The sequence below is a fragment of the Rhinolophus hipposideros genome, assembly GCF_964194185.1.
Source record: "Rhinolophus hipposideros genome assembly, chromosome: 9".
Classification (NCBI taxonomy): Eukaryota; Metazoa; Chordata; class Mammalia; order Chiroptera; family Rhinolophidae; genus Rhinolophus; species Rhinolophus hipposideros.
The window spans coordinates 38389635-38411018 of record NC_138055.1 but is presented as its reverse complement, the minus strand read 5'-3'; the positions used below and the strand labels follow the sequence as shown (position 1 = coordinate 38411018).

General features: G+C 39.7%; 2 protein-coding genes across 7 annotated transcripts in view; both read right to left on the bottom strand.

Moving 5' to 3' along the window:
* BMAL2 (basic helix-loop-helix ARNT like 2) overlaps positions 1 to 7469 on the bottom strand; it is a 64749-nt gene extending 57280 nt beyond the window's left edge. Inside the window, exon 1 of the mRNA XM_081058199.1 lies at positions 7306 to 7469. Coding sequence (XP_080914325.1) covers positions 7306 to 7336 — 31 coding nt within the window. The 5' untranslated portion in view covers positions 7337 to 7469. The remainder of the gene's footprint in view (positions 1 to 7305) is intronic.
* Positions 7470 to 12525: 5056 nt separating this feature from the next.
* The window catches only part of STK38L (serine/threonine kinase 38 like), a 74177-nt gene continuing 65318 nt past the window's right edge, over positions 12526 to 21384 (bottom strand). For 3 of the 6 annotated variants that reach the window (XM_081060123.1, XM_081060121.1, XM_081060124.1), the window contains 5 exons: positions 20946 to 21063; positions 20387 to 20510; positions 19270 to 19365; positions 17155 to 17246; positions 13164 to 17055 (listed from right to left, as the gene is read on the bottom strand). In XM_081060123.1, the coding sequence (XP_080916249.1) occupies positions 16928 to 17055; positions 17155 to 17246; positions 19270 to 19365; positions 20387 to 20510; positions 20946 to 21063 (558 nt within the window). In that variant the 3' untranslated portion in view covers positions 13164 to 16927. Of the gene's footprint in view, positions 17056 to 17154; positions 17247 to 19269; positions 19366 to 20386; positions 20511 to 20945; positions 21064 to 21384 lie in introns of all 6 variants that reach the window. The other 3 variants (XR_013994027.1, XM_081060125.1, XM_081060122.1) reach the window with 3 other exon arrangements.

The window sequence follows — 21384 nt, the reverse complement described above, 5'->3', positions numbered from 1 at the left end:
GCCAGAGGTCCTCTGCATTACATCAAACTAAGAAGGACATTTTCTGATGTTATCACACATAGGTGTTTCCATGAATGCTCTTTTCACAGGAGGGCACTGGATTCCTTTTGGTTTATAAACCTTCACTAAGTGTTTGTATTGGAAGTGAAGCTGAGGGTATTTTTCAGCTTTGCCCCATGGAGCTGCATGGGAAGGTCTGAGAGCCCGCCTGGAGCACCTGTCCATATCGTGGGGACATCAGTGATGGGGACGGGAACAACATAGGTCATTATGGTGAAAGATGAGGAAAGCCCAGACACCTGCTTCCCAACAGGCTGTAATGGGAATAAATGAAATAGTACTTGTGATGCTTATCAGAAGAACGAATGTGGAATAGCTTTAAAGATATAAGCAGCTACTTCTTTAAGGAAGGAAAGAGGATGAAGGAGAGTACAAAGTGGACGAGATGGACTTGGAGTGAAAGCTGAGATTTAATAGCCAATCACCTGGCAGGAACCAAGACCTCTGCTTTGTTTCTTTCTCATCAGAAATATGCCACAAGTAGCCTTTTCAAAGTGATGCAAAAGCTCTGTTGCTGACCGTGGACTGAAAAGAAAATGCAACTATGTTTCCTTTCAGAGAGCAGGTAAATCTGCTGCCTGTAACTCAGGCTTCTGTGTCAGCTGTCCCGTTACGTCACACATGTGGGAGGGGCAGCCACCCCAACTCCAGCAATGCAACTTCAATGGTCAGTTTTTCCTTTTCCACTTTTCCTATCCAGAGCCCAAAAAATGCTAACATCCTTTCTGCCAAGCACATCGCTGATGATTTTCCATTTCCATGCTAATCTATGCCCTGAAAGACTCCTTCTTCATAATCTATCCATCAATGCTGAGGTTGGCACCTTCCCTGAAAGCCTTCTGTGAGTCCCTCCCCCAGGAACATAATTTCTCCCAACGCTCGGTGGGGAAGCTCCTATCAGCTAACTCCTAGCACTGAAACCATGAATTTTACTACGTTCTATCTCGTCTTACAAATATTTTCACCTAGCCTAATACACTTAATAAGCTCTTCAACACTTTTCTTGCTTTATCTGTTTCTCCATCTCTGTTCACCTAGTACAGCAGTAAGTGCATATTTAATGGGTACTTTATGAATGAACCAGCCTGGCCACACCTCAAACCAGCCACCATTCATTTTAAATCAACAGAATCTTATTAGGCACTTTATAGGTGCAAGGAGTTGGAGATTGTAAAGATGAGTAAGATCCAACCCTGCTCTCCTAGGAATGTGTGACCCAAGGGTAGAGCTAAGAAACCTACCTAAATGACTTGTGGCAAGCAGGTACAGGTGTTATATATAATAGGCACATAAAATATTACAGTGTGAAAATAGGAGAGGCAACTATGGGGTGGCAGAGTGGGGAGTAATTTTGGGGAGGTTTCATAGGAGAAGAAGAAAAATCATTTGTTGAAGATCAGATTTCATTAAACAGTTTGTAATCATTTCATTTAATTCCCACATAAGCCTCCAAATTAGGGTTTTTTTAATTAAAGTTTATTGGGGTGACAATTGCTAGTAAAGTTACATAAATTTCAGGTGTACAATTCTGTATTACATCATCTATATATCACATTGTGTGTTCATCACCTGAGTCAGTTCTCCTTTCATCACCATATATTTCGTCCCCTTTACCCTGATCTACCGCCCCCCATTCTCCTTACCCTCTGGTAACCACTAAACTCTTGTCTGTGTCTGAGTTTTTGTTTCTTCATTTGTCTTGTTCTTTTGTTGTTTTCGGTTTTATATACCACATATCAGTGAAATCATATGGTTCTCTACTTTTTCTGTCTGACTTATTTTGCTTAGCATTATAATCTCAAGATCCGTCCATGTTGTCGCAAATGGTACTATTTCATCTTTTCTTATGGCAAAATAGTATTCTATTGTGTATATATACCACAACTTCTTTATCCAATCATCTATTGAAGGATACATTGGTTGTTTCCATGTCTTGGCCACTGTAAAAAAGATGCCATCAACATTGGCCCAATATGTATTTATGGATAAATGTTTTCAGATCTTTTGGGTAGATACCCAGGAGAGGCATTGCTGGGTTATATGGTAATTCCATTCATAATTTTTTGAGGAACCTCCACACTGCCTTCCATAGCGGCTGCACCAGTCTGCATTCCCACCAACAGTGTATGAGGGTTCCTTTTTCTCCACAGCCTCTCCAACACTTGTTGCTATTTGTCTTGTTGATGACAGCCATTCTGACTGGGGTGAGGTGATATCTCATTGTGGTTTTTATTTGCATTTCTCTGATGATTAGTGATGTTGAGCATTTTTTCATATGTCTATTTGCCATTTGTAAGTCCTCTTTGGAGAAATGTCTCTTCAGGTCCTCTGCCCAGTTTTCAATTGGGTTGTTTGTTTTTTTGTTGTTGAGTTTCATGAGTTCCTTGTATATTTTGGATATTAGACCCTTGTCGGAGGAACTGTTTGCAAAAATCTTCTCCCATTCAGTCGGTTGCCTCTTTATTTTGTCGATGGTTTCTTTTGCTGTGCAGAAACTTTTAAGTTTCATATAGTCCCATTTGTTTATTTTAGCTTTCACTTCCATTGCCTTTGGAGTCAAATTCATAAAATGCTCTTTGAACCCAAGGTCCATAAGTTTAGTACCTATGTTTTCTTCTATGCAATTTATCGTGTCAGGTCTTATGCTTAAGTCTTTGATCCATTTTGAATTAATTTTGGTACATGGTGACAGATAACAGTCCAGTTTCATTCTTTTGCACGTGGCTATCCAATTCTCCCAGCACCATTTATTGAAGAGGCTGTCTTTCCTCCATTGTATGTTTTTAGCTTCTTTGTCAAAAATTATCTGTCCATATTTATGTGGTTTTATTTCTGGGTTCTCAATTCTATTCCATTGGTCTATGTGTCTGTTTTTCTGCCAATACCATGCTGTTTTGATTATTGTAGCCCTGTAGTACAAGCTAAAGTCAGGCAGTGTGATACCTCCAGTACTGTTCTTTTTTCTTAAGATTGCTTTGGCTATTCGGGGTCTTTTGTGGTTCCAAACAAATCTGATGATTTTTTGTTCTATTTCTTTAAAAAATGCCATTGGGATTTTGGTGGGGATTGCATTAAATCTGTATATTGCTTTGGGTAATATGGCCATTTTAACTATGTTGATTCTTCCAATCCATGAGCATGGAATGTCTTTCCATTTCTTTGTGTCATCTTCAATTTCTTTCAAAAATGTCTTATAGTTTCCAGCATATAAATCCTTCACATCCTTGGTTAAGGATTTAAACATTTTAAGAAGTCTAAAAATACTTTAAGTTAAAAACTGGAAGTGAGATAAATGAGATATTATATCCTAAAGTGATATACATAGTAACGTGTCAGGGACCATTAAATGTGACATAACCCAAGTAAGAGAAGAAAACGTGGGTGTAATGCAGGGTGTCAGCTCCCACTCCCCGCACCAGAACGCAGGACCTGGTGAGGTCAAAAAGGAACACCAACAGAGCCATGGATAGGAGGTTCATACCACTATATTCTTGCTGGCGGCTGGATTGGAGATACAGAAAGTAGGCTCCACACGATGTGCAATTGCCTCCACTTCTCTGCCAAACAACCAACCAACTCCCTAGCATAGCCACGGCAGTTATATCAGTGGCCAATGGCTAACTGGTAACAGCTGATGGCCAACTAGTCATAGCTGATGGCCATCTACTACCTGAGCCAGCATCTTTCCACGTGAGGTCAAGAGCCTGGAAACTGCCCTCCTGGCTCTGTCCTGACAGCGGGTAGAGTAGGCGGGAGGGGGGAAGGGGCAGGCATGTACAGCTAAGTGCTTCATAAATTACCAGTAAATATCCCAAACTACTCGCTACTACAGAAAACAACTTTCACCTGTGGTTCCAAATGCACTAAAAGCTTAAATTGTAGGTTCTAATTTCTCACATCCTCTTGCCCCTGTGAAGGAGGGAGGCACTAGATGAGGCAGGGGCTACAAAAGGGCTGGGATTTTTAGGGGAACACCAGTAAGCAGATTTGCAAAAACAGGACAGGAAATCACTGCTGCCCAGAGCAAGCAGATGTCTCTGGTACACTCGTGTCTTATAGAGCACCTGGCTCAGGCCAACTGTCTCCGTCTCCCTGATAATGCTGATGACAGGGGAGAGGCTGACTAATGCCCCAGATCCCAGGCATCTGAGCAAGTCAGCTGCCACTGTGGGAAACTGGAGGTCTTCAACTAAATGGGACCACGGAAACGAGGTCTATCAGAATGAAATGTTATTACCCGACTCATAATTTCACAAACATTTTGCAAAAGGAGAGATTTCGAAAGGATGCTATTGATAATCAATGTTCACGGCACAGAAAGAGAACATGGTAAAACATTTCCATTAAGAAAAAAAGTAAAGTGATCACTGTACTTACTTATTAATGTACTTAATATTTTGGCTTCCCCTATATAGTTGAAACATTCAACATGGTGTGTTTTTTTTTCACCCTGGAGTGGAACTTTGACGGGGTGGCAGTGCTTCCCTTCTCTCTTACTTCCACCCCTCTTCCTCCCACTCCCTCTTTTCCCCAGAGCTCCTTTTCTTCTACTCTCTCATTTTCCTTCCCCATTCCCTCTTGTATCTCTCTGTCCTTCATCTCTTCCCCTTCCATTCTCCCCTGGCTCTTCACACCTTTCTCCCCATCTTCTTCCCTTGATCTCTCCTCCTCTTTCTTTACCCTTCTCCTTCCCCTTGTCTCTTTTCCTCTCTCTTTCCTCCCCCTAAAACATGTGAAAAGCAATTTTAGTCCACTCTGGTTTATGTTGAGTAATGCAAACCAGACTGAAACTCTGCCTCAGGATCCAGGCCAGGAACAGTAGCTTATGCAAAGCTGACTGGGACATGACTTCTGAGTTCTGAGTCATGTAAATGAACGTAAGCCACTGTAGCTGCAGAAGTACACCTCAAGAGTTGGGTCTGACAACATCACCCTGAGAACATGTGGTGGTAAGCAAAGACAAGGAGAGAAAGCTGCCCCACACATGCCTCCACCTAGGACTACCTCTGGCAGTCAGTCTGGGAAATACACTGCTCTCTCCCCACCCCGCAACCCCTCTCCCCAAATCCAAAGTTTCTGGGGTCATTTACCAGGAGGATGCCCAGTCACGAGGCAGTTTCCTTAATGTTGCTGTTTACCGTAAGCTTGTCAAAGAAAGTAAAAGGGCCGGCAATTATGTTAGGCACCAGCTGATTTTTGCTGGTTATCTTCAAAGCGAGGAGTGTAACCAAACTGGGAGGGGGTTTCCTCCCCACCACCACCAGTTTTAGATTTTTATTTTATATGAGGGCCTTAATGTCGAACTGCCTCGGAAATAGGAATCTGCAGGGATTTTCTGTAAGGAAACATGGCCTTGGATTCTGATACAGAAAACTGTTTTGTTTTTCCCTCCAGGGATGGGGAGAACTTGTAACAATATTTTTTTTTCACCTCTTTTGATAAAGGGTGCCTGGACATTGCTCATGAGCACCACCCAGTGAGATAGGAAAGAAAGGACAGCAGTATGGGCAGGCGTCACAAATTGTAACTGCAGTTTGGACACTTTCTAGCTGTGTAACTGTGGGCCGGCCTCCGTTTTCTCATCTCATCTATGAAATGGAGATAATGCCATCTAGATCACAGGGCTGCTATGAGACTAAGGAAGGCATCCCTTATGCTTTATGCCTGATACATAATAGAACCTCAAAAAATGCTGGCTCTCCCAGCCCCCACTGACACTTGATCCTCTTATCTAAGAAGGATTAATTCTGGTCATTCCCAAGCTCATATTTGTTACTCAACTACAAAATAGCAGTCAACTAACTACTTGTCAAAAAGTAGTTGAAAAAAACAAAAACTTGTCCTAAGTCCATAAGACTTATCTGGTAAAAGCTGCCTGTTTGATTAGTGGGTGCATTTTCACGCATCTTTTTTTCAATAAAGCCTAAGTATGATTTCAATTTGGCTAATTTCACTTGTGTGGAACAACACTTTCTTAATGGATTAGATAAAATCTATTAATGTCACAAAGCAAATTGGAGCTGTAAATATATATCAGGCTAACTATATTAAGCTAATGTTTATGGAGTACTTCACTATTTCCCAAGTATTAGACTAAGCACTTTATATATATTTAAGTACATTTATATCTCATTCAATCAAAAGAATCTTATAAGACATATACTGTAATTATCCTCATTTTACAGGTGAAGAAAGCTAAGGGTAAATAACCTGGGTGACACAGTAAAGGGCTGAGCTAAGTCACAGCTGGGAGCAGACAGGTCACCCCAGCTTAACACTATACATACTGCACTCTCTTCAAAACAGTGCTTACGTCTTTATATCATCCAGAAAGACTTGAAATATTCAAATGACAGGATTCTGGCAATCTCCCTATGATCCAAATTCCCAAATTAGATTGTCAAAAGCACCTCTTATTATTGCTGTATTTCAGAGAAGAATCTGAACCCATTACCATATTCCCAAAGGAAGAGCGGAAATCTAATCGACTGCATCCCCGAACTTCTCACTCTGCCAGTCTCCCGTTAGTTATTTCTGCCTCCGATCTGTCTTAAATAACAGATATTTTATAATCATTCCATAACTGGGAGTCGTCCCACGAAAGAGACCGGACAGGGGTGCCAGGGAATACTCGAGAGAGGAAAAAGACGTCGCAACGCTTCCAACGGAAGTCACAGAAACTCCACAAAAGTATAAAACAAAGCGAACCAGCTCCCCGGATGGCTTTCCTGAAGCCGTCGTGGCAAAAGACAAGAGGCGCCTGTCGCTTAGGCAAGGCTGTCGTTCCCGAGCGTGAGGAGTCTGGTGACCCAGCTTCCACGCGCTCCCCCGCCCCACGGAGGGGCAGTTCTGGAAGCGGGGGTGGAAGTGTTTCCAGTTCTGAGCGGAACCCGAGCCCCTTCAGTGGCTCATGACAACCGGCCGATACAAAAGATGAAATCTAACACGTCCACGCAGCGGTCTCCGCACGCCGCGAGGTGGGCGCCCCGTGGCGGACGGAGGGCTGCCGCTCGCCATCGCCCGGGGGACGGCCCACCGCCAGCTCCCCGCCGCCAACACGCGCAGCGTGGGGCACAGACCGCGGCCGCGCGCGGGCAGGTCGGAAGCCGCACCTGTGCCCCACGGACCGCCCCGGGCGCCGAGGCCAATCCCAGGCGGCGCCGGCCGCGGAGGCCCCCGGCAACGTGTTCCCACCGCGCCGCCGCGCCGCCCGAGGCGCCCCCACCTGGGGACCCGCAGCCTCACCTCTCCCCGCAGCCTCCTCTTCCGCCGCCATCGCGGGAGCCACCGCGCCGGCCCGCAGCCGCAGGTCTGGCAGCACCGACAGGTACGGGCCGGCCCAGGCGGCGACCCCGGGGCAGGGGCGCGAGGCCCGCGGGGCTGTTCCCGGCCCGGCTGCCGCCGCCGCAGCCCCCGGGCGCACGGCCAGGGCCGACTCGCCGCCCGCGCGCCGGAGTGGGGTGCCGCGGGGCCCCGGCGCGACGGAAAGACCCGGCGCGGGGCGGAGTCACCGTGGGCACCTCCCCGCCAACCCCGCGGCTGCAAGCGAAGTGCGGAAAGGTTGGCGAGGGAGCACCTTGAGCCTTTCTGGACGCCGGCCCAGTTAAAGCAGGTTTCCACGCTCACTTTAAGATTCATTGTCTGAGTGTGCCAAAGGTTGGCGTTCTTTCCCTCCGGGCAAAGGTAAAGGATGGAGGGAGATCATTGCTTGGGAAGGTGGGTGCGGAGAGGGGAGCTTCAGTGCGGAGACAAAGCTGTAGTGACACAGAGGGGTCCCCGAGGAGGAAGTCGTTTGACATCCCGCAAAGGTGGGGTAAATCCAGAAGCAGGATCCTTTGGGGATCCCGTGACAGGCCTCCATCCTATGCCAAATACGCTGTTTCTCTCCCCGCGCACCGGTCCTTGGTCACAGTTTGTCCAGTAGAAGTACTGGAGGAAGAGTAGCGGAAACACTCAAGTAGCCTACATCTATTAATTATCCTACCAGGACTCTTCATTATAGCATCTTAACTAGCTGCTTGCGTGTCCTGAGGGCTACTTAGGGCTGAACCTGTGCAAAGGAGTTGGAAGCATGCTCCCGGGCAGAAGTAGCCATGACTGGACTGATACCGTCTTCACTGGGGACTGGGACCTTATGCTGCTGGAGATGGAAGGGGGTGGTAAGAACTGTGCTGCCCTACATAAAACACACCAAGACACATCGTAATCAAAACCATTCTTAAAATGTCTCCATCCTAGCTTTGACATGGAGTTCTACCCCATACCCAACTTCTGCTGGCAGCTCACAAAGAAAAATTCTAGAGATAGAATTTAAGACTATCCGACAGGTAGTCTTAAAATCTGGCCTAGGGTTCCCTACACGTTTTCAAACCCTGGCTTTCCAGACAAGTGTACACTGTTTTGAGATGGTTTTTTCAAGGGTGGTGTTGGGGGTGAAGGGATACCCTTAGACTTGGGCATGTGTTAAATGCCACTAAATGGTGAAGCAGAATTGCTAGGACTCTGGTTAGAATGTATAGTACAGACTATATACATTGTCTTGCTTGCAAAGCATTTTCCCCTTATCATCTCATGTGAGCCTCACAACTACTTTTTGTGAGATGGTTGAACACCTACAGTTCTTGTGTTATCGGTAGGCAAACAGAGGTTTGGAGATGTGAGTAGTTTGGCCAGGTCACTCAGTAGATGGTAGAAACCAGACAGTAAAAGTCAAGCCTCCTTGATAGGAGTTCATACTGTGGTGTCCAATAAAATTGCCCATGAATCATTGCAGTCCTCATTTCTTAGAAATGATTCACTTCCACCGAAAACCTGAAAGCCAGAGAGAAGGAATCCAGAATGTAATATGATAGCAGGAAGTGTAGTGTAATGCACAAAAAGAGACCCACCGGAGTCCGTGGGGCAAATCACTCCCATAGTATTTTTGCTGAAGTTTAAATCGTACTTGGTACTTTTCTTTATGCTCTGGAGTTTTACTTTCTAAGACATGATTTAAAAAAACACACATAAAAAACAAACAAAAAAACAGTTCTTTTATACCTCGTAGGATATGACACAGATAGAGAGCCACACAGTATCTTGAAAGATGGATCTCTCATTTCCAACCAGTTGTTTTCTCATATTTTCTCCTTGGGCAAAATGTAACAAAAGTGGGTGGTGGATGAGAGTAAAGGGGATCCAATATATGGTGATAGAAGGAGAACTGACTCTCGGTGGTGAACACACAATGGAATATATAGATGATGTATTACAGAATCGTACACCTGAAATCTATGTAACTTTACTAATAATTGTCACCCCAATAAACTTTAATTTAAAAAAAGTAACAAAAGTGATTTGAAACATAAGAACGCATGAATAAGGTCAATGTGGTTTCCTTGCCGAAAGCCCAGGAACAGCTTTGCTCTTCAGGAATTATCACCAATCCTAGAGTGAACTTAATGTGTTCATTAATTTTGTTTCACTGCCAAGTACTCAAGCAACAAGAGTACTGGAATTAGGAACCACTGCCTCACAAACGACAAATTCTTACCCTCCTCAACCTCCCTGCTGGGAGTGTAATAATGTAATTAGTTTGGGGGTTCCTTTAAGGCCACTTAGATATTTTAGTTGGTTCAGGACAAAAAAAAAAAAAATCCACCTGCTTCAGAGTGTAGGTAAATTGAAGAAAAATACTATGTTTCCAAAGATGCTTACATATGAAAATATATAACAATTACCCTTTAATGAGCTCCTAAGTGTCTGGGGAAAGTAATTAAATTATTATCTATACCCTTTCTTGCCCGCTCCTTTCACCTCCACACCCAGCATTCTATGGAGGGTGAATACTGGGGAGCATTCTTGGATTTATTGAGCAGGTTCATAAGTGGGAATGCCACTGGGGGAAGGGAGGCCAAATGGGCTTGGGGGATCAGCTAGGCCTATGAGGGAGAGAATCAGAGAAGGTAATTGAAGGAGGGTATATTCATGAGAGGGGTAAGGTTATGGGGGCAGCTACCACAGGGAGTGGAAATTTAAGAAACATCTTTTAAAAGGGTGTTTGGGGAGTTTCATTGTGTAATGCAAACCCACTTACGTTACCTTTCTGGAAAATAACTTTAGCAAAAGCTACATTCCTTTTCAATGCTTTTAGAACTGATTTATGTTGTTAATTAAAAGTGAAAACATTTTTAGATTGGCTTTAACTGGAAAGTAGGGCCACCCACAGAATATAGTCATTCATTTGTTCCCCAATATTTACAGAGTGCCTACAATGTGCCAGGCATTGCTGTCAGCACCGACTCCTACTCCACTTCCTGTGCTTCCCTTACTTCATGTAGATGTTCTCATGACGATCATTGAGGCAGTATTTTGTTTTGGAAAAGTCCAACCTATGTCCTTTTTCCTTAGCTCAGTAGTTCCCAAAGTTGCACATGCATGAGAATATGTAGACTTTCAGACCCACCCCAAGATTCTGATTTAGCAGGGCTGGGGTGAGATACCCTGAATCTTTACTTCAAATAAGCACCCTAGTTGATTTGGAAACAGTTGCTCTGAGTACACTAGGATATATTGTTTCAAAGCATCAAAATGAGTTTTATTTTTATTTTTATTGGGGAATACTGGGGAACAGTGTGTTTCTCCAGGGCCCATCAGCTCCAAGTTGTCCTGCAATCTAGTTGTGGAGGGCGCAGCTCACTGGCCGATGTGGGAATCGAACCGGCAACCCTGTTGTTCAGAGCTCGCGCTCTAACCAACTGAGCCGTCCAACCAAATGAATTTTCTTAAGCCTAGGTTGTTGAGCCGGTAAGTTGTGTATGTGTGTGTATTTTTACTAGTCAGAGGACAGATGTAACAATAAACTAAAATTTTGAGAAATACAGAGGGAGGAACAAAATTTAGGACAAGAATGAGGAAATGGTTGTACAGACATCTTTATACATGGAGTTATTGCATAAACTTATTTTTCCCTTAGAGATTATGTTTGTGTGTGTATATAAGTGTCAAAAGCTGAATTTTTCCTTTTGCAGGTTTTGCATGCTCTTAAAGCAAGTGTGGTGTCCCAGGTCCTCCTCAGTCCTCCAGGTATTGTATAGAATTGTACAGGAGGGTTCCTCAGGTTTGGTTCCTGATTATCTTACCCAAGAGGACAAGATAGAGCAGTTTCCCTTTCCTGTTACCGGTTTCTCCCTTTGGAAGAGACTTAAAAGTCATCCTATGTTTGAGGGTTTGATAAAGAATGCGTTAATATGAACAGGAGAGGCATTCAGAGATAACTTTGGGGTAATTAGCACAAACTCACCTGAGAAATGTTTTGATTTCTGTTAGTTAAAGCCCATCTTCTCCAGTTAGACAAAACAGTTGAGTCAATAGTAATTAGGCCACCCTACCCATCTAAATCTTGGGGGAGGGGAGGAGTCAATGAAGGTCCCTATTACCAATTTAACAGCTTTGGGGGGACATAGATCAATGAAGAGATGAATAGGAACTGGGAGAGATGGCAAAAGTACTTTAAAAAGTAAAAAAAGACCAAGCCCTGGTCACTGGGCCATCTTGCCATTCTGTTTGTATGATGTCCAGAGACCCACCCCTCCTCCTGGTTCTTGAAGGACAAGGAACCCGGGACCCCGGTAGATGAGCTGTGGTCTATCTCAGTGGCATTCAGTACTCCTATTTTCGAAGGATCAGGAAAGACGTTAGTGGACCAGCCTTCAGTTCATACACAGATAATGGCAGAACCGGCAACAAAATCCAGGTGCAGTGGCTTCAATGAAGAACCATTGCTATAAACCTGTGTAGCACCTTTTTGGTTATCTTGGAGCTTGTTAAATGAACTCCCATGTGGTCCTGGTATGAGGTGGCCATGTGCTTTGGACGAGCCTCACTGTACCGGCAAAGTGAATCCTGATTCGTTTTAGGTCCGTCACCAGGCCAGGTACTGTTGTAGGAATGGATGGATGACATAATCATGGCCAATAAAATCTGGGGTTACTTTGCTTGTAATGCTTTTGGAAAAGATTTTCCCTGCTGTTAAAAAAAGGGGGTGACAAGTAGTTCTCTTTTTAGGAATTAAATGTTGTGTGAGGGTTTGATGCTGAGTCCCTGTAGCCATCTAGTCTCTGACAAAACAAGGACAAAGCCAACTCTGAGGATGACAAAGGAGAAAAATGGAAAGAACCTGTGTCCTTGATATTTTTGAGATGCTAAATTGACTACCCTGGAAGCTCCCTAGCTCAGCTTGTTGTTAGATGAGACATTCATTTTCCTTACCGTTGAAGCTATTTTTACTTGTGTCTTCTGCCATTTACAATTAAAAAGTGAAAAGTGTCACTAGCTCCCCATGTATTTTTCTGAGGTCTAGAAGCATATGAGGTAATTTGTCAATGAAGCATGCTCTGTGATTTGAGGGAGTAGAAGGAGCACTGGATTTGGGTTCAGGAACAAGTTCCTACCTGTGTTTGGGTAAGTCACGCTCAGCCTCATATTCACCATCTATAAGGTGAGGGTAATTATATTTATTTCACAGAGTAGTAGTAAAAACCAAAATGAATAATGTAAGTGAAGGGTTTTGTATACAAACTTCTTTTTATCACAAGATGTTTTCAAAAGAAGATGAATTTAGAGTCTCCAAGTTTGCTCCAATGTCCAAATTTTGACATCCAATGTTTTCACTGTTTTGTCTTCACTATGGCATTACTGAAATGCTGTAAGTCAGGAAACAGTTGGGAGCAGAGGCAGGATGAGCAGGATTCTGATTGACTCCTGAACTCGGCAGAAAGAGCATCCCAAATGATTATGGTGTCTTTCACAGGACAGGGTGCACTGGTACCTGGATACCTGGGCCTACTACATTACTGGTTTCCATGCTATTTTGAGACATTTTCAATTTCAATTCTGCTTGCTAATTGGTTTTGGCCTAGTGTGGTAGTTGTATATAAACCTGTATAACTATCTTGATTGTTCAAATTAACACAATTGAAACTTCAAATATTTACTTTGTTCTTGATGTGATCATTAAGTGTAAAAGTTGAATACATTTACAAAATAATCTTTGTTGAGTTTTATGTAACACCTATCTCAAAACTCGAAAATAAAACCAAAAAACCTCACCAACAGAAATTATTATAAACATAGTTTTTATTTTTTTCTTACCTTCAATGAAAAAGGCCTCATGCCACCAAAACATTTTTTTTAAAACTCAGTAACTGAACACAGAGCCTGATGATGATTTTTCTAGACAACTGCTGAATAATTTATATTGCTTTTTAAAAATAACTAAGATCTATTTTTTCACTTCTTTCCTTTTAATGTAGCAATATCCCCTCATATTTTTTCATAAAAATCTAAAATATCTCTAATAGTCCCAAGTGTGTTATATTTACATTTGTTCTGTTTGTTTCATTAAAATTTTCCAGAAATAAGTGCACTTCTAAAGAGAAAATAAAATTTAAAGACAAAAGGAAATAATCACGGTTGTAGCAAAACAGTTATTTTGAATATTCTGAATCTTAACAATTCAAAGAGAGAATGTGTTTAGTAGCCAGGGACCTCTCTATTGATTAAAATTTCAATTCATTCATTTGGAGATCGTGAAAAGAGGGACAGCTGTTTCTCTTACCAGTAGATACTAATTGATTGGTTGGTTGATTGTCTAAGCAGGGGTGTCCAAACTGCAACCCACGGGCCAACTGCAGCCCAGCAATCCATTGTTAATTGGCCCGCAGCAAATTCTAAAAATATATTTAGTTTACTTAAATAAACCAGGTGAGGCAATATGTACTTCACCTCTGAGTGAGAGGCCCGGCTGTTTATGTATTTTAACGCATATGGCCCTTGGTAAAAAACATTGAAAAAAGTTTGGACACCCCTGGTCTAAAGGTTTTTCACAATAAAACACCAAAAATAAATGTACTTAAAAATATTTTAAATTTTACAGATTTCCACAGATATACAGGTGTTTAGAAAACAGAAAAAGTATGCTTTCATAGAAATAAATGAAACCCTATCTTTAGCCTCAACAACCAAAGTTTGGAATATTCCACATTTGAATATTCCCCATTCAACTAACAGCTTATTAAATCAGCTACAGATTCCATTCAGAAAAAGTTGATTTATAACAAATTTCTTGTATTCAGATAACACTGTGCTTCAATAAATTTAAAGATTTAAAGCTATATTAATAAGAAAAGCATAAAAGAAAAATAACATAACTTGCTTTAATACAAAGGTTTTTTAATAAAAAAGTCAAAGTCTACATTAAATCAGGAAATCAATAAATCTGAATTATACAAGGTTTCTACATACTTAGAAAAACCAAAAACACACACTTTTGTAATAAAACTCTTTAATTCAAAATAGAGCCTAATTTAAAGAAAATGTCGTTATGCCCAGTTGATTAGATAAGGTTTTGTCACTTAAATTAAATTTCAGGTTCACCTGAAATATGGGAAATGTACAATAGAGAAAATTCAATCTCAAAGGTACTTCACAAATTATCTAGCTAACTTGCATCATGAATCAAATTCTTAGCTTCCAAAGGGCGGACACAGTCTTTAATTGCTTTTAGATAGGCACTTAAGAAATGCTTTTGATGAGGAGGAAACCCCAGATTGTGAATCACTCTTTTAACTCCAGGGGAAAATGAGACTCTGAACAAAGTAAACTTTTAGAACTGCCTTTCACTGCCAAGAAATCATAACTATTTCCAAGTCCTTCCTGTTAACAAGAATGAGGGAGTAGGAAAATAAAATACTTTATTCTTATTCAATTAAGAAGTCAACTTAGATAATTCAGTTCATTTATCTATCTCTAGCTTTCTCTCTGTGTCAACTTAATGATATTTTTCCATACTAGAATATTAGAACTAAAAAATGCTGCAATTTCCTCATATCTTCTCCATTCACTACCACACTAGCAAAGCAGTCCTTTAAGAAAAGGGGAGGTGATAAGGTGGGGTGAGAAAAATCTTATAAAACTGAGCAGAAGTTAAAGATTTTTTAATATTAGAGGCAGCTACAATTGGAAAATCCAGAGTTAGTATAATTGAGATAACCCCAGAATTTTAATAGTTCTCTTTCCTAGATACTCAGCCACATGATCCAAACACGAAAAATGGAGGTAACTATTGAATGAACACCAAATACTATACTAGAAAAAAAAGAATGAAAGGGAAGGAGGAAGAGAGGGAGGGAGGAAGGAAGGAAAGGGTGGCAGGGAGGAGAACCCAGGATGGCCTTATTGAAACATATTGTGGAACTGTGGCAGCCTGTGGAACCTGGCAGCAACATTTATAAAAGCTTTTGTAGATTTGCATAATGATCCTATGCGATTATTCCCCATTAAGAGGAATATTTCTAGAAATAAATCATTTTAGATTTTGATCACAGATCATTTGTAATGGTTATAACTGTTGTATCTTTAAAAAATTCTATCACCAGATAAGACAAACATTAGGCCATTCTTTGATCAGGTATTATTCCTCAACTAGTACTTATGAAACCCAAACCACAGAGACTCATTTTAGAATTAAAAGGTTGAGCTAGAAAAGATTATTTAATTCTTAGGCAAGTACCCAAAGAATTTGATGCTGACACCATCCTCTAATCACAAACCCCTCTGGCCTGCATTTACCTCCTTAATTCCATTTACAGAGACCACAGTGATGTAGCTAAACATGAACAATATCGTCCTTCAATAAGCTGACCTCTATCAAAGATCTGTCATGTCTGAGTACAGCATTCCCACAGGAAAGTAAAATTCTACTCACTTGTGAACACCACTCTGTTCAGGATCTTTGGTACATTTGGAGTATAAGAAAGTAATGGCACAATAATGCAAGTACTATCCAAGGAAAAATTTTCATAAAAAAAAATAAAAGTTAACCAGCCATGATATGTAACAACTTTCTAGAAAACCAAAGTAAATAGCTCTTTGTACTCTACAAGTCCATTTACACGATCAGAAGTCTGACATTTAAAAAAATAGTTTAATAAAAATACACTAGTTCTACAAGCAGCCTTCGTGGTCATTTCTTATATTCAACTCACCATAATCAAATTAAAATAATGTCATGTTCTCTTGTTAAAAAAGGAGTCCTGTTGTCACGAGAAAAGCAACTTTACATTTTATATAATACAGTACACCTCCCCTATGAGTATACAGACTACGTATATAAAGGTCACCAGTATTTCTGAATGCAAAGTAAATATATTAGTGGGGTGCTTGAGTGAAGGTGTTAAACTTCCTCCTTCTTATAAACATGTCACTCCCTACTGTGGAGTTTATGTTGTAACATGATGATTAATTCTATTTTTTAAATAACCAGTGTATTTTCTTTTTTAAATTTCTTAAAACCATGATAGAAATTGTCTTCATATATATTTTATAGATGTCCAAACCAATAGGGCAAGTCTTCTTAACACCAACTATGGAAGATGGCTTTTATAGATTATCTAGACCCAGAAGATTTGCAGTAAAACAGCAATACTGCAGTATTACCTACAGGTTAGCCTATGTTGCTTTAAATGATATGTGTTCTCCTGAATTGATTAGAGGTGTTACAGTACAAAGCCACAGCACACACAGGCAGAATGGACCTTAATACGCATGTAGGCAGTGCAGTTAGAAAGGGATGTACGTTTCTTTTATTCCAGTACCTTCGTATAATAAAGTTAACAAAAATAATAAAATATTAAAAAAAAAAAAAGCCAGCTGGCACTGCCAACCATTTCCTATAGTAGTCTTAGAAATCCTAGTCCTGTAGAATTTCCTCTTGTAGTCATAAGCACCACCGTCTCGGGAGTATTTCAGTGTATTATTACCTACGCCAAGCAAGCCTGGTGATGCAGCTACCTGAGTTCTCTTGGTTGTGGGCAAATGTGATCTTCACTCATAATTTCCCAGCTTTCATGTATGTGGGAATAGAGCCACGCTGAGTCAACCCTTCAAACCTTTTATAGGTGTAATTGAGAAAAACCCAGTCTTTGGATTTGTAGTCTGGTTCTGTGGTGTTTGGCACTAGAAAGAAAAATTAAGCAAGAGCAAAGGAATTTCATTAGTGAAAAATGTCATCATCTTCATAGACTTTTAATAATATTGTGTTTTAAATTGTCTTACCTGGTTGTAAAATATCAGATTCAGGAAAGTCATCAAAATTTGAAGTATCATCAATGCTCTTGATTTCTATAGGGATTGCTGCTGGCCTTTCCCTATAAAAAGGTATTGAGTAACCATGGTCAATTTTCTTCAACTCTTAATTTTCCAAAAAACAATTCTACTTGAAAATTCTTCATGCTGTTCTATAGATATTAGAAGAGCCAAGGAAAGTTACTGTGGATTTCAAAATAATCAAGTGGACTTCATAGTTGAGTATAATTTTTTTATTAAAACATTATCATTTATTTAGAATTTTTATTTCTTATACCAAGACTTTCTCATGCTGTTGTGTTTTTTATTTTAATGGAAAAACTAGAGCTAATGAAACAGAAAGTAGAACATAAGAGATTTTATTTAAAAGATTTTATAATTATATAAAGTATGCTTGATACTGTGGGGACTGGATCCTCCCTAATTAATTTAGGAGTAAATTTCTTCTAGGAAAGGGTCCATAACTCAAAAGTCATTTAAGAAAATAAGGGGCTCAACGGGGGAAGTGACTACACATTTGTGATGAAATCTGAATCTAAAAACTTCAGTCATATAAATTTTAAGGGAATCAGGGACATGAAATATCAGTCATGAAAATGCCTACTTACCATGCTAAAAATGTTTATGTACAGAAATAGTTAAAAGAAGCTATCATTTTTTTAATTGCTTCTATAGTTTCAACAAATATTTATTGGATCTATTAGGTGGTAAGTTTACAAAATCACGTAAAAGCATGCATACATTTTTCCCACAATTGTTTCAACTTACTTATAATTACTAAATTTGTATTAGTTTAGTGGAAAGAACCATAGGCCCTGGTGCCCTCAGATCTAATCTCTTCATTAACTAGCAGTATGACCTTAGGCAGGCAAGTCTCTACTCTGTGACTGTTCCTCATTACAAAACCAAGAGATTGGACCGGTAGTCTCGAAGCATCCTTATAACTATGAAGTTCTGTTCAATCAGATGATGTATACAAGCATATAGTATAATACAACATAGCAGTTAAGAGTCAGAACTCCAGAATAAAACTGCCTCGGTCCAATTCTCGTTAGTAATTCTAGCTAGATCATTTCCTAGCAGTAGCACTGTAAGCAAATCACTTTTCTATGCCTTAGTCTCCTCATTTGCAAAATAGGGAAAATAATAGTACCTATTTTATAAGGTTTATTATGAAGATAAGAAATTTATGTAAAGTACTTAGAACAATGCTGGACATATAATAAATCATCAAAAAATTAGCTGTTATTAAAGTAAAATCCGTAGTGCCTAACTCTTAGTAGAAGTTCCAGTGAGGAGCTACATGGAGGAAGTCACACATAAGTTGTCTTAGATGAAAAGGAGCTGGCTTGGCAGGGCAGGGGTAGGGCCAGGAGAGGGCAGGGAGAGGGGAAGAGCATTTCTGTGAGGTGGAAAGAGTGTGGAAAGATCACAAGAAGCAACTTGTACTGTGAGGTAAGATCCATACCCCACAATCCTGAAACACAGTTAAGGATCCTTAATTTTATTTTAAGTGCAAAGGAAAGGAAGACAATGGCATGGTCAGATTTGTTTCTGAACTTGCTATGTGTAGAACAGGCCAGAACTATTGAAAGTAGTTTGGCCATAAACTGAATAAAGACAAAGGCTCCCAATGAACAACTATAAGTAAATTCTTATAAGATACTTGCATTATTTAACTATTCCCACAATGTTTAAAAAAGGGCCTGTATCTTCTTATAAATTAATAAAGAAGACACAATACGGTATATTAAAAAGAGGACAACAATGAAAGGTTATAATGTAAAATGTAAATACATCTTGGTTGTGCTAACAGCCTTCATCATGTAACTCTGGATATAAAAATCTAAACAGGTGTAGATATGTGATTTTTCCCCTTAAAGTGTACATTAGCTAAAACAAGTCATTTAACTACAGCCACTGGAGTCTCATACACTTATGTAACCCAGAAAGCACTGATTTAACAGCACTATAACAGTGTTACTTCTTGTATTTAATCTAGTGGAATCAGAGAAAAATTAATCGTTAAATCTGGTTTACATTTTGTTTACTCAGACCTCTCCCATTCAAAGCCCATCAACATACCTGATGTGCCCCCAGTCTACACCTTCAAAAAAGGGATGACCTTTTATTTCTTCTACTCCACTATTTCCAATTCTATTTTCAGAATCAATACAAAATCTAGAAGATGGACACAGAAATGATCATATGCAAATCACACTTAAACTACTCTATTTGCATTATTTCAAAACATTTCTTTTTTTGTTCGTTTACTGAAGTTAACTGTTCACTGTGGAAAATGTGGGAGAAAATATAAATCACCTGTCATCGCTCTATTCAGAGTTAACTATACACAGTTTGAAGTCATTTTCTTCCAGTCTTTTATTATAATTTTCAAAATATTGTGTTGATACAGTAGTTACTATATTAGGACTTTTTTATTCACTGAATGAAGAAATTCACATAAAGAAAATTTCCCAAAGTCATTAAAATTTTTTCTAACTTTATTTTCTAAAATCTGCATATGGAAATATTAACAATTTATTTAGCCAGTCCACTACTGTTGAACATTTAGATGGTGTTCAAGTTTTCATTATTAAAAAGAGTATCACAATAAACATATTGTACCTAAATATGTATACACATCTGACTATCTGCATAAGCAAAATTCCTAGAAGTAAAATTGCTGGGTCAAAGGAGATATATATATATATATATATATACACACACAGCTTAAGGATTTTTCATAATATGCTGTCAAGGGCTCTTCCCATAGGTTGTCCCGATTCATATTCCTTCCAGCCATTCATAACAGTACCAAAAAACTTCATCTTAACTGAGAAACAGAATAGAATCTTTTGCTTAGATCAGATTTCATATAAAGATTCTTGTGATGTAAACTGCTACTAACAATTTATTTTCTCTTTTCTCTTTCATGGAATAGGGTCATGCATTCTAACAGGAGTGACCTCTTCCCTCTTCTTAACTCTTATTTTTTTCCTGCATACTTCCTTTTAAGAGTTTTCATTTTTTTAAAACACCTCTTCTTTATTGATCTCTTTGACTGCATTGGTAGTCCCTTTTCTCCCACAAAAGTGAGATGGGCTGTTCAGTCTTTCAGGCAACCTAATGTAAAGTTCTATATTAATATAGTTTATAGTTTTCAGATACCACAAACTCCTCTAGGGGTTTAACTACTAACCTAAGAATTAAATCCTTGGCTTTCTCAGATATAGGCACCTCTGGAGGAAATACCAGAGTTTCTTTCCAGTTCATCACTTTTCTATATGTTTCTTGAGGTGTTTCAGAGCAGAAAGGTGGATATCCTACGTATCAGAGAAAACAAAAGTTTTATCAGGTTCAACGATCAAGTATGCTATACCTACTATATATGTGTCAAAAGAACCAATGTAGCCCCGAGTGCTCTATTTCACAATAAAAAACGCCACCCGTCATCAATTTATAACAAAATTGCTAATGAAATCAATAAAATAAAGGATTTAAAGCAATGCCCCTCCTTTACCTGAAAGACCATGCAAATACAATTTTGATATATGGGAGTTCGGGCTTTAATACCCACTTCCTGAAACAAGATTCCCAGGGAGCTCATTGATATTCATTGTGTATTTAACATACTGGGATGTCAGAAATTAGTTTTAAAAGAGTTCTGATATCTTACTTAGCCCATCGTCTCTGCAATATGTTCAATCAGTGACATTCAAGGTAATTATGTAATGTGTACGTAAATGGATAAAACATACCTATTAGCATTTCATACATAATCACTCCCAAAGACCACCAGTCACACAATTTATTGTATCCAGTCTGCATGAATACTTCCGGTGCAATGTAATCTGGCGTCCCAACTGTGGAATACGCCTGCAAAGGAACAGTTTGTCCAACCTACATTAATATAGTTTTATGAAAGATTTGAGTATGGCTCACTACTGTAAAAAGCAATATATACAGAAGTTAATTTTTCACTGAATACTTATTTTGCATGTTTATCATGTATAAGGCTTAAATGATAGGTACGGAGTCAGATAATATATTAAGACATGATTTTTGCTCTCCAAGAAGTTCAACCAAGTGACTTATATATTTGCTCTAAATTCATTTCAAAAAAATAAAATGGTTGATTCCAGTAGGCCTGGCTCCTGCACTCACTACTAATGTGTTGTTAGGCAGGTTATTCAACCC